Source organism: Parus major, chromosome 7 (assembly GCF_001522545.3).
Source record: "Parus major isolate Abel chromosome 7, Parus_major1.1, whole genome shotgun sequence".
Lineage (NCBI taxonomy): Eukaryota > Metazoa > Chordata > Aves > Passeriformes > Paridae > Parus > Parus major.
Window position 1 is genome coordinate 31,034,501 of NC_031776.1, and position 11,377 is coordinate 31,045,877.

The 11,377-nt window shown below is 41.9% G+C and overlaps 1 protein-coding gene across 6 annotated transcripts in view; it reads left to right on the forward strand.

Moving 5' to 3' along the window:
• The window catches only part of MGAT5 (alpha-1,6-mannosylglycoprotein 6-beta-N-acetylglucosaminyltransferase), a 109,008-nt gene extending 98,654 nt beyond the window's left edge, over window positions 1-10,354 (forward strand). For all 6 annotated transcript variants that reach the window (XM_015634692.3, XM_015634693.3, XM_015634689.3 and 3 more), the window contains 2 exons: window positions 1,824-1,981; window positions 3,148-10,354. In XM_015634692.3, the coding sequence (XP_015490178.1) occupies window positions 1,824-1,981; window positions 3,148-3,346 (357 nt within the window). In that variant the 3' untranslated portion in view covers window positions 3,347-10,354. The remainder of the gene's footprint in view (window positions 1-1,823; window positions 1,982-3,147) is intronic.
• Window positions 10,355-11,377: the final 1,023 nt, after the last annotated feature.

Sequence of the window (11,377 nt, forward strand, 5' to 3'; positions counted from 1 at the left end):
TGCCAGAATTTCTTTCAAGGACACTGGACATTTGTCTGTATTTGTATTTCTGAAGGTGGGTGCTATTAAAGACAGTCCTAAAGAATAACACAGCTCCAGGGCAGAAGGACAGTGAACACAGGGTAGCTATTCCCACTTTCCTGCCAATAAACACTTTAAGCTTTTTGCTGCTGATTGATGACAAAACCTGTAAAGTCTTGCTGCTGCTTTTGATTCTTGTATCCAAGTTAGCTATAATTGGAGGTTTTTGTCAATCAGGAAGAATTGGAGCTCATAAGTAAGGAGTAAGGGAGAAAAAGAGACAATCAAGAGATGGCACCTGTGGCTTAAACCTGTCTCTTCCCTCTGGTCCTCCCACAAGGGCTAAGCCCTCCCTTGTGCTTCTCACAAATCCACAGAATATTGTAATTTTGTTCATTGCTTTGACTAATTCTCAAAAGCTGTTGGTGTTTCACAGCTCCCAGGATGTTCAAGCACAATTTTTAGCTGCATGTGCTTAGCACTTCGCCTAATTAACATGTCAGATGAACCAAAAATAAGAAGTAAAAATAAAGACTGAGGCCTTATTTTGATGAGTTTGTGGTGGAGGCAGGAGGAACAGAGAAAGCAGTACAAGCTTGAAACGGGAACAAAGATGCTGGAATAAGGAACTGGTTTGGTTCAGAGGTTGTGTGCTTTGACCATGACAGAGGGCTCTTCAGGGGATGAAGAGATGGGGCCAGATACTCTCCCACTAGTCACTCTATGGCCAGTGAACCTGTAGCATTTAGAGAAGGGGCCCAGAGTTCCCCTTCTGAGGCCTTGGCTGAAGGTCAGGAGGAAGGACAGTGTTCACAGGCAAGGTTCAGTGAACTCCCTGAACCTTCAGATCCAACACCTAAGGCTGAAGGCTTTAAGGTTGAGGTAAGAGAGCTGCTGTGAGCTGTGGTTGCACACCCAGCAGTGCCACCTTCAGCTGCCTTAAAGCAGCTTTGTCTCCAAGCTGCTCCATCCTGCCATGCCCTGCCCCTGCAGCAGCCAGAGAGGCTGTTTGGTGCATCCCTGCCATCTGCTGAGCCCATCCCCTGACCCTGTTTGCTCTGGGGCTGCACACACGGCTGTGTCTGCTCTGCAAGGCAGCAGCAGAGGCTGGGAACCAGAGGCAGGGATTGCTTCAGTTTTGGCACTGGCATCAAAGGAGCAGCCAGGCAACCACAGCCAAAGCAGCAGGGATTCCCTGCTGTAAATCTGGGAGCTGTTGGATGAGGCTGGGCTGATGGAACAGACATGCTGACTTTGAAAGATGTGGCTAAGCAATGAACTTGATAAACCAGCAGAAAATGTTTGGGGCAGGATTCTGTGAGGTCAGAAAACTGACTTGGCTCAGCAGAGGCTCAGCTGAGCCCCAGAGCTTGGCAAAGGGAGGGAGAACATTCCCCCAAGAGCAAGAAAAGACAGATGAAGGAGGGCACCTCCTTTGGTCTCACCTTGAAATTTGTGGGTCCCTGCCAACTCATGTTTTGTGATTTATGACTCTATAATACTACATTTGTGGTTAGACCTAGAAGTATGAGAACTTCCTTCTTCAGCAGAGGAAATCAAAATGGAATGAAAAAAGCTCAAGCTGATACTGAGAACTGGTAAATGAATTTGGAGGCTTTGGGTCACAGTGAGGAATCAATTCACACAAGTTTTGGTTTTGCCCAGAGAAAGCAAACCATGATGGATCAGGCCCAAATTATTTGATCACCCTTTGGTGAGAGCTGCCAAATGTTGAAATGCAGTCTGAGTATTGTGAAATGTTGTCTGAACACATCATAACAAAACATGATCTGTCACTGCAGGATTTCTGTCACGGGCAGGTGATGTGGCCCCCATTAAGTGCCCTTCAAGTAAAAATTGCTGAACCTGGAAAATCCTGTAAGCAAGTTTGTCAGGAAAGCCAGCTCATCTGTGAGCCTTCTTTCTTCCAGCATCTTAACAAGGACAAAGCTCTGCTTAGGTAAGTATTTATAGCACAAATATGTTGTCTGGTCTCTTTATTGCACTGGTTTTTACCACACTTGGAATTTAAAGCACAAATTGTGTGAGAAGGGAAGGTGGGGAGAGCAGCTCTGGCTGCAGCAAGCTGCAAGTGAGGGCCTGGCAGTGCTTTGTGGAGTGGGTGGTGGTGGTGACAGCTGAGAGCACCCTGTTAAACCTTCTGTCACTATTGTCCTGGGTCGAGAATTGTGAACCCTGTAGGTGCAGATGTGTAAAACTCACCAGCTATGCACTAAGGAAAGGAACGCAGCTTTCAGGTGCTGTCTCTTTGGAAATGTGTCTTTGTTCCTTTCAGAATAAAGCAAAGTTCTCAAAACCAGGCTCCCACAAATGGCTGCTAGGGAATCTGCTTTCCAGGTTTTCTATCCCCACTTTTTCCTAAATTACATTGTAGAAGATTTTGGGGGTTGTATTTTCTTTGAAAAGTTGTAATTTCCAGTGGAGTTCAGAAGCAGCTCATATAAAAGCTTTCTTTTCTGGCTGTCTAGACAAAATCATAGTCCTGTGGAAAAAAACCCCTGTCTGTTAAATGCTACAAGTTACCAATGTTTCCAGAATAAGTGAAAAACAAGGCTCTGCTGGAATTTCTACCCTCGTGCTTAAGCTTTGTGGTCAGAAAATGGCAACTGGCATTTTTCATTTCCCTGCTGGCTGGTTCCTGAGAGCTGCAGGCCCTTTCCCTGTAGCCCAGGAGCAGCATCCTTTATCTCCACAGTCCAGCTCACCCACCTGGAGCTGCCCAGGGCTGCTGGCTCTGTGGGGCTTCCCTGGGGAAGAGACTTCCTGAAATCAAAGAGAATATATCCTGATTTCAGATTCTTTGAGTCTGTCCTACTGAAAATCCACGGTGTATTTAAATATTCGGTTTTGGGGAACAGTCAAAAGCATTTTTTTTTCTCTTTAACTTCTTTTATTAATCTTTAGGAAATAGTAAAGCTGTAAAGGCTGCACTGCCCTCTGCAGAGAGAATCTGTACAGCAGAAAAGTCATGTTCTGGAAAGCTGCACTTGTAAATGCACTCGATTTAGGGTCTAATAGGGCAGGGTTTGTTATTTTTAGCAAGAAGGGATGAAAACTGTACCAAACTCCTCAGGTGTGATGCAGATCACGTGCTTCGCTTTTTAGGCACAATATCGAATGTCTCACCACGGAGTCTGCCAGCGACATCCTGGTCCCCTCTTTTGATGCGAGGAGGAAGCACTGTGTTTTCCAAGGTGACCTGCTACTGTTCAGCTGTGCTGGCTCCCACCCTGCCCACAGAAGGATCTGCCCCTGCAGGGACTACATCAAGGGGCAGGTTGCACTCTGCAAGGACTGCCTATAGCAGCAGCAGGGCTGCTCCCAGCTGGGGACAACGTGAGTAGTTTGGAGAGGAGTTCCTTTGTACTTCCTGCACTTTGGTCCAGGTTTTCCGCTGCAGGCAGAGCTATCGTTGCTGGGCAGAATCATCTACTAAGAGAGGAGGGATTCATAATAAACAGCTGTAACTGATCTTTCCTTCCTGTAAGGACGTTTGCAGTGTCACTCTTCAGATTCCTTCAACTGTTTGAGAAGAGAAGTGAGTCTCTCATGTTTGACGGTGATTTGAAGATGACTGCACTGAATAGTTTGTAGAAAATTTCCAGACTCATCAAATTTCTGGTTTTGTTGTTTGGGTGAAGTGTTTTCTATTTTTTTAATGAGTTAGGACATCCCCCATCATGGTTAGCTAAAGGATCTCAGCTTCATTCCAGTAGAAAATTGAAAAAAGTGTGCTTGAGGGATGGGATGCTGGGGAAGGAGGACTTAACATTTTATTCAAGGTGCACTGGTTTAGGTACAGCTTTGGCTTGAATGGCTACAAAACAGTTTACTTCACAAGAACTTGGAATAATGAGAGAGCTCTGTACTCTGCTATCGGGTTATTTGGGCCCAGGTTTTTTTTGTTTTGATTTTTATTTTTTGTTTTTTTGGCTTTTTTTGTTTTTTTTTTAATTAAATCTTTGTATACTACTCAAGATATTGTCTGCATCATAGCTGCTGCACCAGAGCAGCCTAAGCAGAGTGTCACAAATGAGCAAACAGGCAGTTGCCAGCGTGTGACACATCTTGGTGACTGCACAGCTCACTGGGGTTGTGGCATTCTTCAGCGTGGAAAAGCTACAAAAACACACAACCATTTTTGGAATGGACTCATCACAGTTTACTGGTCCCATTTAGAGAGTAATCCTCAGAATTTGCCCACGCTTCTGTTGTAGTCTGTCTACTAGAAATACTTATGTGTGAAGCAAAAAGTACTCAGCATCATTGGAGCAATATTATTGTTAGAGCCTCAGTTTGCTACGGCTTCCAGTAGTTAAAGTGTTGCTGAATGGCATAGAAAGGTTAAACTAAGCTAACTATAATTATTGTATGGTAGAAATGTAAAATGTCTTCATAACTAGCTAGGTTTTTAAGGAGAAATTTTTCTGGAGGACAAGTAAGAGGAGACAAAGAACTGAAAGGAAAATAATTAATCAATCCTCTTCGGTTCTTTGATTGTTTTTCTGGTTTTAGGGGGCTGCTTATTTCTTCTTCCCTTTTTATCAGGCACACCAATTGCAAATTTAGGAGAAAACAATTGAAAAGTTCAGAATTTAAATCAAAGTTGGTTGGAATTTTTTAATTTTTTTTTGAGAGAAGCAAGTTAACTCCTCTGAACTGCTGCCTTTTTACAGAGGTAATTTTTGTTATTTTCAGCAGAAGGTGACATGCTTGACAGCACCATTTGTAGTCAGGAAGTTACATGTTAAGATTAGTGAGAAACAAATCTGCAGTCTGTAGGTTTGCAATTTGGACGTGCTCTCACCATGCTGGAATAAAACCTCAAACCAGCACAGATTTATTTTATTTTTTTTTTCATAAAGATTACCAGGTAGTAATGAAAGGCATAGATGCTTTACATTTTCCTTTCTTAGACATATCTGCTTGGTTCAGATTTTTCATGTAAGCAGTGTTCATTATCTGTGTGGGAGTATTGATGGATGTGGTGACCTACCAAAGACCAGGCAAGGGAGATGTTACTGAACTGTGGATAAATCCTCCAGAACAGGATACATTTTAACTTCCAATTTGAAAGCAGTGAATGAGCCTTTTCAAGCATTTGGTTCCCTGCCTCAACACTCCTGACAGTGTTACCCTGTAACACTCCAAAACATCTCTGCACAGCACAGGAGGTTGTTGAGTATCCAAAAAAGATGTGTGGGAGCTGTTGAACAGCAGGGTCACCAGGATCTGGGTTTGATGATGTGAAAATCTGCTGTATTTTAGATTAATTTTCCAGAAACAGAACAGCTGGGTTCTCTAATGGGAGGCAGAATTTTTGTATGAAAAGAAAACAAACACAAGCCAGTATGAAAATCCCTCCTGTTGCCATAGCTCAGCATTTGCTTCAGTCAGCACAAATGTAGTTTACCATAATTTCACTGCCCTGGAAGAGCTGGGGGAGGACAATTGGAAATGGGTCTGAGCAGGCACAACAATTCATTTTGTATTTATATAAAATATCCCCTGCATACCTGTGCATATTTGTGCAACTAGAAAATTCTGCCTATCACAGTGCATGAACTTCCAGCTGGTGCTGAAAGTAAAGGCAACAGCAGGACTTGTCTTTACCAGTTCAGCCTGATGTTTTTCAGGCAGGAATTGATTTCGGACTGGGATATCACGGAATTATGTTGGAAACAAAGATTTCTGCACTTAGGGAGTGCAAAACATGTGGGTTCTGCTGTAGTGCAATTCTTTGCTGTAAATACATGTTTGCTTGGTTCCCCCTGCTGTAAGGCCCACATGGCAATACATACTGCATTTGATTTTGCCTCTAAACCTTTAAAAATGGGAGGGGTTTGGTATTTGTTATTATAAGATTTTCTGGTCTAGTGCTTTGCTCAATGTTAAGTTTGCCTTTACCACAGCAGGGAGAGTTTATTATAAGCTCTGTTTTTTCATGCTGTAGCCCTGTTTCTAGTCTGCTGAACTGAATTACTGCATTCTGGCAAAAATGAAACAGCAGCACCAACGCCGCTTGCGTTTCAGCCAGGGACAGAACACCCAAATTGGCTCCAGAGTCAGTGGACTCTGATCTTGTTTCCACTGAAACCCATAGAGAAGACTCATTAATCTTGAAGAATAACAAAAGAAGACCTTCAGCTTCAGTCTAAATTCCTGTAAAAGGAGCCTATCATGAGAACTGTAAGTGCAGTTACTCTGTTGCTCACTGAGCTCCACACACGCTCCCCGCCACACAGCCCCGTTCCCTCGCCCAGTGAGAAATCAGTGAATCCTCCTGCAGATAAACACTCAGGCAAATCCATGTGGGACTAGTGAAAAGTTTGGATTATTTACTAAAACCTGTAATAGATATCCACATTTCAGGCTAGCAGGCAGCTTTCTGTCTGAGTTCCATAAGTATTTTCTTTCCTAATTGAAGAATAAAGGTGTAGTCTAATTCTTGCACTCAAGCAAGGACATCAGAGAGGGGACCGTGCTGCTGTTTTCAGCCTGACAGTCGAGCTTGCAGCTTCCTGTGCTCAGAAGTCAGGTTTTTGCATGACTGCATTTGAATATATTGATCTGCAATTGATGGGAAAAAATGTCAAAAGTTGAATATGAAACCATTTTACAAGCTTTTAAACATATCTCTCATATCAAGACATTCTTTGTTTTAAAATTTTGTATTTTTGTATGTGACCTAGTTTTTTTCAAAAATCTTGTTCCTACGGGATTAGAAAACTTGAGAGAAGCATTTACATATTTATTAAAATTAACATAAAAGGCTTGCCTTTGAAAGGTAAAGTTGGTAAATACACACTGTTTAAAAATGCCAATAAAAACCTCATTTATTTCATATATGCAAGTTGATTTGCACATGTATAAATAGAGTTGCTTTTTGCATTTTTTGCTTAGTTTCTATGTTTCTTTTTGTAATTTATAGTTGCAGCAGTGTGTTTGCTTGTTTATATCAGATTATGTTTCTACAAATATTTAATGTTTATGTGCCTTTTTTGCTTTCTCTGGGGTTCGGATGTGTGTTTGGAATATGGACGCTGTCTGAACAAGTATAATGGAACACTAATTCCAGGTAAATTGTGCTGATGACTCTACAACTTAGTGGTGTGAATTTTGAATGTTTTTAAGTAGTGGAGAAATCTGTTCTAAAACTATACAAGGCTTAATAAGATAAAAGATGCTATAACTTTTAATAATTCCTGCAAAACATTGCTTCTGCAAGCAGAATGCAATTTACTGAGAATCTGTGATTTGGCATGAGAGCTCCTGCTGGGACGGGATGTCTGTTCGATGACCAGGGAGCAAAGGAAAGCCATTAACATTCCCCAGGGAGACAATGATAACAGAAAACCTCCAGGAGCAGCCACAGCTGATTTGATGAGCAGGAAAGTTGAAGATCCACATTGAGGTTTGCGAGGTGTTGGTTTTTCAGATAAAGGTGTCTCTGTGGGCCGGTTCCTGGTGCTGCCAGAGAATGCAGGACTTTTATGGGGGGGAGGGACTGAACAGCTTATTGCAGATGGATTTGCTTTTTTAATGCTGCTGCTTTTCTGCAGTAGTAATTTGCAAAGCAGCTGCTGATCAGATTGGGATGTTGGGATGGGATTGTAGCCAGAGCCAGGACTCTGCACCTTCCCAGCTACTTAGTGTCAGCTTTTGCACCTTCCTGATTATCAAGAATTCAGACTCATTGAAAATTTCTCTTGATATCATCAGCTCCAAATCATGTTGTACCACTGCCCTTTCAAATCCTAGGCAGCATCCTTGATTTGTCCTTGACAAGAAAGACATACCCTCCCCTCTAAGAGTGCATGGCCCATCTGAATTGCAAAGGTGATTTATGAGTTTGCAGCGCTGTTCACGTAAACAAAACCCAAATTGCTTTCTCAGGTATGTTGTTTGCTCAGAGTTCATTTCAGGACCAAATTTTGCTAGTAAAATAAATTAAATGGGATGAATCAGGCTGGATACAATCTCATCTGAGCCTAATTAACTTCGTGACTCCCACTGGCTTCAGTGATAGCACAACTCCTCCATTAATGTTTCTTAAAATTAAAGGAATCAGCCCTCCCTTTCTAATAAGTGTAAAGCACTGTATCTTAAATGATCAATACCAATCATGTGCAGGTCATATTGTGCACATATCAGCAACCAGTTTTTCTCCATGTCACAACATAGGTTAGCTCTAAGTTGATGTTACTTTATTTAATAAACTGATACTTTAAGTATCAGTTGAAAATGTGGTTAAATTGCTGTTCAGCCAATGGTTGGGAGTCTGAGAGGTGGCATTTTTGATTGTTTGTTTTTAGAGAGACCAGGAGTTACCAGTTTCTGATTTCCCAGTCTTTTTTCCAGGGGTGCTAACGTTTGGCCTGGCTGTTTCCTTGTGATGTTTGTCCTGCAGCTGCTACAACTTCACCTTCTCACTTGTGATCTCTTTCCATCTGTAGTTCTCCTTTGGCCCCATTGTTGTAGGGATTGCTGTAAACTCAAGGAGAATAATGCACTGAGAGATGAGTTTTCATTGGAGCTGAAATGGTCAGGGACATAGAGGATTTTATTGAGATCTGCTTTAATAATATTGCTGTAAATGTAAAATCAAAACACACTTTTATGGGCAGTGACTTAAATTTCACCTACACATTTTCAAGCAGTTCTGTAGGGTTGTTTTTTTTTAATTAGTTTGTACTGTCCAAATATAATTATATTTAAATTGAATGTGTAAACAGCAACTCCAGGTGTAAAATGTTTACTGCAGGAATCTGTTGAAAATAGCAGAGGCTGGACCCCAGAGTGCCTCAGGTGTGAGGCATCACTCGTTCTTTCTTCCAGGAAAAGCAAACAAAGTGCAACCATTGCTGATGTGCCTATTCATTTTTATAGGTGTCATCCTTTGCATATTCATGTAATTAGGAGCACACAAAAGTATTTTCATTCAGCAGACCTCTCTCAAGAGCACTCAGCCACCTGTTTATTAAATGAGTACATAAAACCAGGTCCTCAAAGTTTTGATAAAATGAGTGGTAGCTTCACCCTCAACACACAGAAACTGCTTTAAAAAATTAGTTGTGCTCAAGTGATTGAAACCCTTCTCTGTGCTGGGCAGGTCAGTGCAGGTGCCATTTCCTTAAGTGAGCTGTTCATGGGACCAGAATTTGTCACCTCGTGTAAGGGCTCTCAGAACTGAAGCATTGAGGACTTTGCTGTCCCCATGGCCACCAAAGCACGTGGCTGCTTCTGGTGCAGGAAAACACATCTGTATTGTCACTGCAAATACCAGCCCTGGGTCCTGCAGGAGCCACCAAATCCTTGGCTTTAAGGAGAGCATGTAAATAACGCCTGGCATTTCCTGGAGCCATCCGGGCACCAAGTGCATGTAACACGACCTGGCTCAGCCTCCAGCAGCTGCAAAGTAGTTTGAAATATCAAATAGGCACACAATAAATCAAGTTAAATTGCTGTCTGAGGGCAGTTAATTTTAATAGTGTAATACCCAGAACTAATTTATGTTCGTTAACAGGTCTGTTGCAGTACAGTGACAGTGAAAAATATTTTTAAGGAGTCATGGGTTTAATTTGGTTTTTGCAAGGAATGCAGGAGAGGAGGAGGAAATGGCAGTTTTTACCAAAGGAGAAAAGAGAGTAAATTTTGTGAGAAAACTCACCCTGAAGATTCTAAGAGAACGAGAAGAAAAATATCAGGGAATATTTACAAAGCTAATTTGGGCTTGGAGACACTGATCCCCCTGAGCTTGCTGAGCTGACCAAGGCACAGAGATTCTCCAGGGTGCAATTTGGGGCAGCTCTTTTGGTTCTGGTCTGCAGCATTCCCTGGAGGAGTCTCCCTCTTCATAGGTGAAGAGGGTCAGAGTCTGAATAAGCCCTGTAGCAGTGTAAATTAGGAAAAAACTCTACTGAATTCTCTGAAAGTAAAATATTGTTTTTTGCAAACAATCATGTGGAGTCAAGGAGGGGTTTTAAATGTACACAAGAACTTCAGGGTTAGGCTGGTACTATGGGGTGTTTGGTTTGAATTCTCCCCTAATAGGTTAATCCTTTGTTTTATTTCAATGGTTGTGTTCCACTATATTACGTTCAAGCAGTTGGATTCAAACAGAACGCAGTGGTTCATATACTGCCAAGTTCCTGGGGTTCAATAGGATGGGATTTTTTTGATTTATGTTTTTTTTTTAGAACAGTAAATGTCTGTACTTTAATGGCATAGAAAAATGCTTTGTTTTCACTGTTGTAGGAAAAAACTAGGGAGAATTTATTTTTCAATAAACTTTTTTCTTGTGTGATTTGGATTTACGATTGTTTTGTGCTTAAATGGGAATGCCATGAGCTGCATTTTATCCCAAACTGCATTTGTGTGGCTTCTTCCAACTCTGCAGCTGGGTGTTTCTGTTGCTGCCCCACCTCTGTGCAGTCCATGCCTCAGCCAGAAGAACATCAGGTGAGTAATGAACAGTTTGCTTTGTTTTGTTTTAAACCTGAGTTGGATAATGGAATACATGAAGCCTTCTTTCATGAGGCAGTTTTGTCACAGCAGTAGTTAGGAATTCCTGCTTTCCTACAAATTTATAGCTCGCTCAATTACAGCAGACACTGAATTTACAGCACACTGTAAATCTGGGAGAAAGGGAAAGTGAGACTGGAATTGCACAGTGGCTCTCAGGCCTGCAAGACTTACAGGCACAATGCACTGTGGAGTTGAAAGATAGAGCTACAGTAAATAAATAAATAAAAATAGCTGGTAAAATAGCAGCTTTAGCGTGTTCTCCTGCAGGATCCAATTTAACAGAGTGCTTGGGAGCTTATGAAACATTTGCATGTGGAACAAGGGCTCAGGCATGAAGCTTTGGCCCGTGTGGGATTTGGGGTGTGCATTCAGTGCACTTGAGAGTGCCACATGAAATCACCTTGGCAGCTCTGAATAAATCCAAATGTCCAGAGTGAAACTTCTCCAGGGGAGCTGTCAGGGTATTTCAGTGGCACCCATTCTGCTGACAGACCTTTTCTGCCTACCCCAGGTTTTGTTAGCCCAGCCAAGACTGAGGGAAGGGCTCTCTGTTGTCAGCTGCTGGGAATGTGGAGAGGTTTTGGTGGAGGCATCCAAGAGTAATAGAGCAATTAATGCAGGAGTGGTATGCAATGGAAAAAATAATAGGAAAAAAAACCAAAAAACAAAATGAAGACAGCTCTTTATCATTAAAAATTACCCATTTGTAGCACAGTTGCTATGCATTTAAAAAAACCAAAAAAGCACAGCTACACTGGAGAGAAGCAACAACTCATTTTTTTCCAGCATTACCTTTATCGAAGTTTTT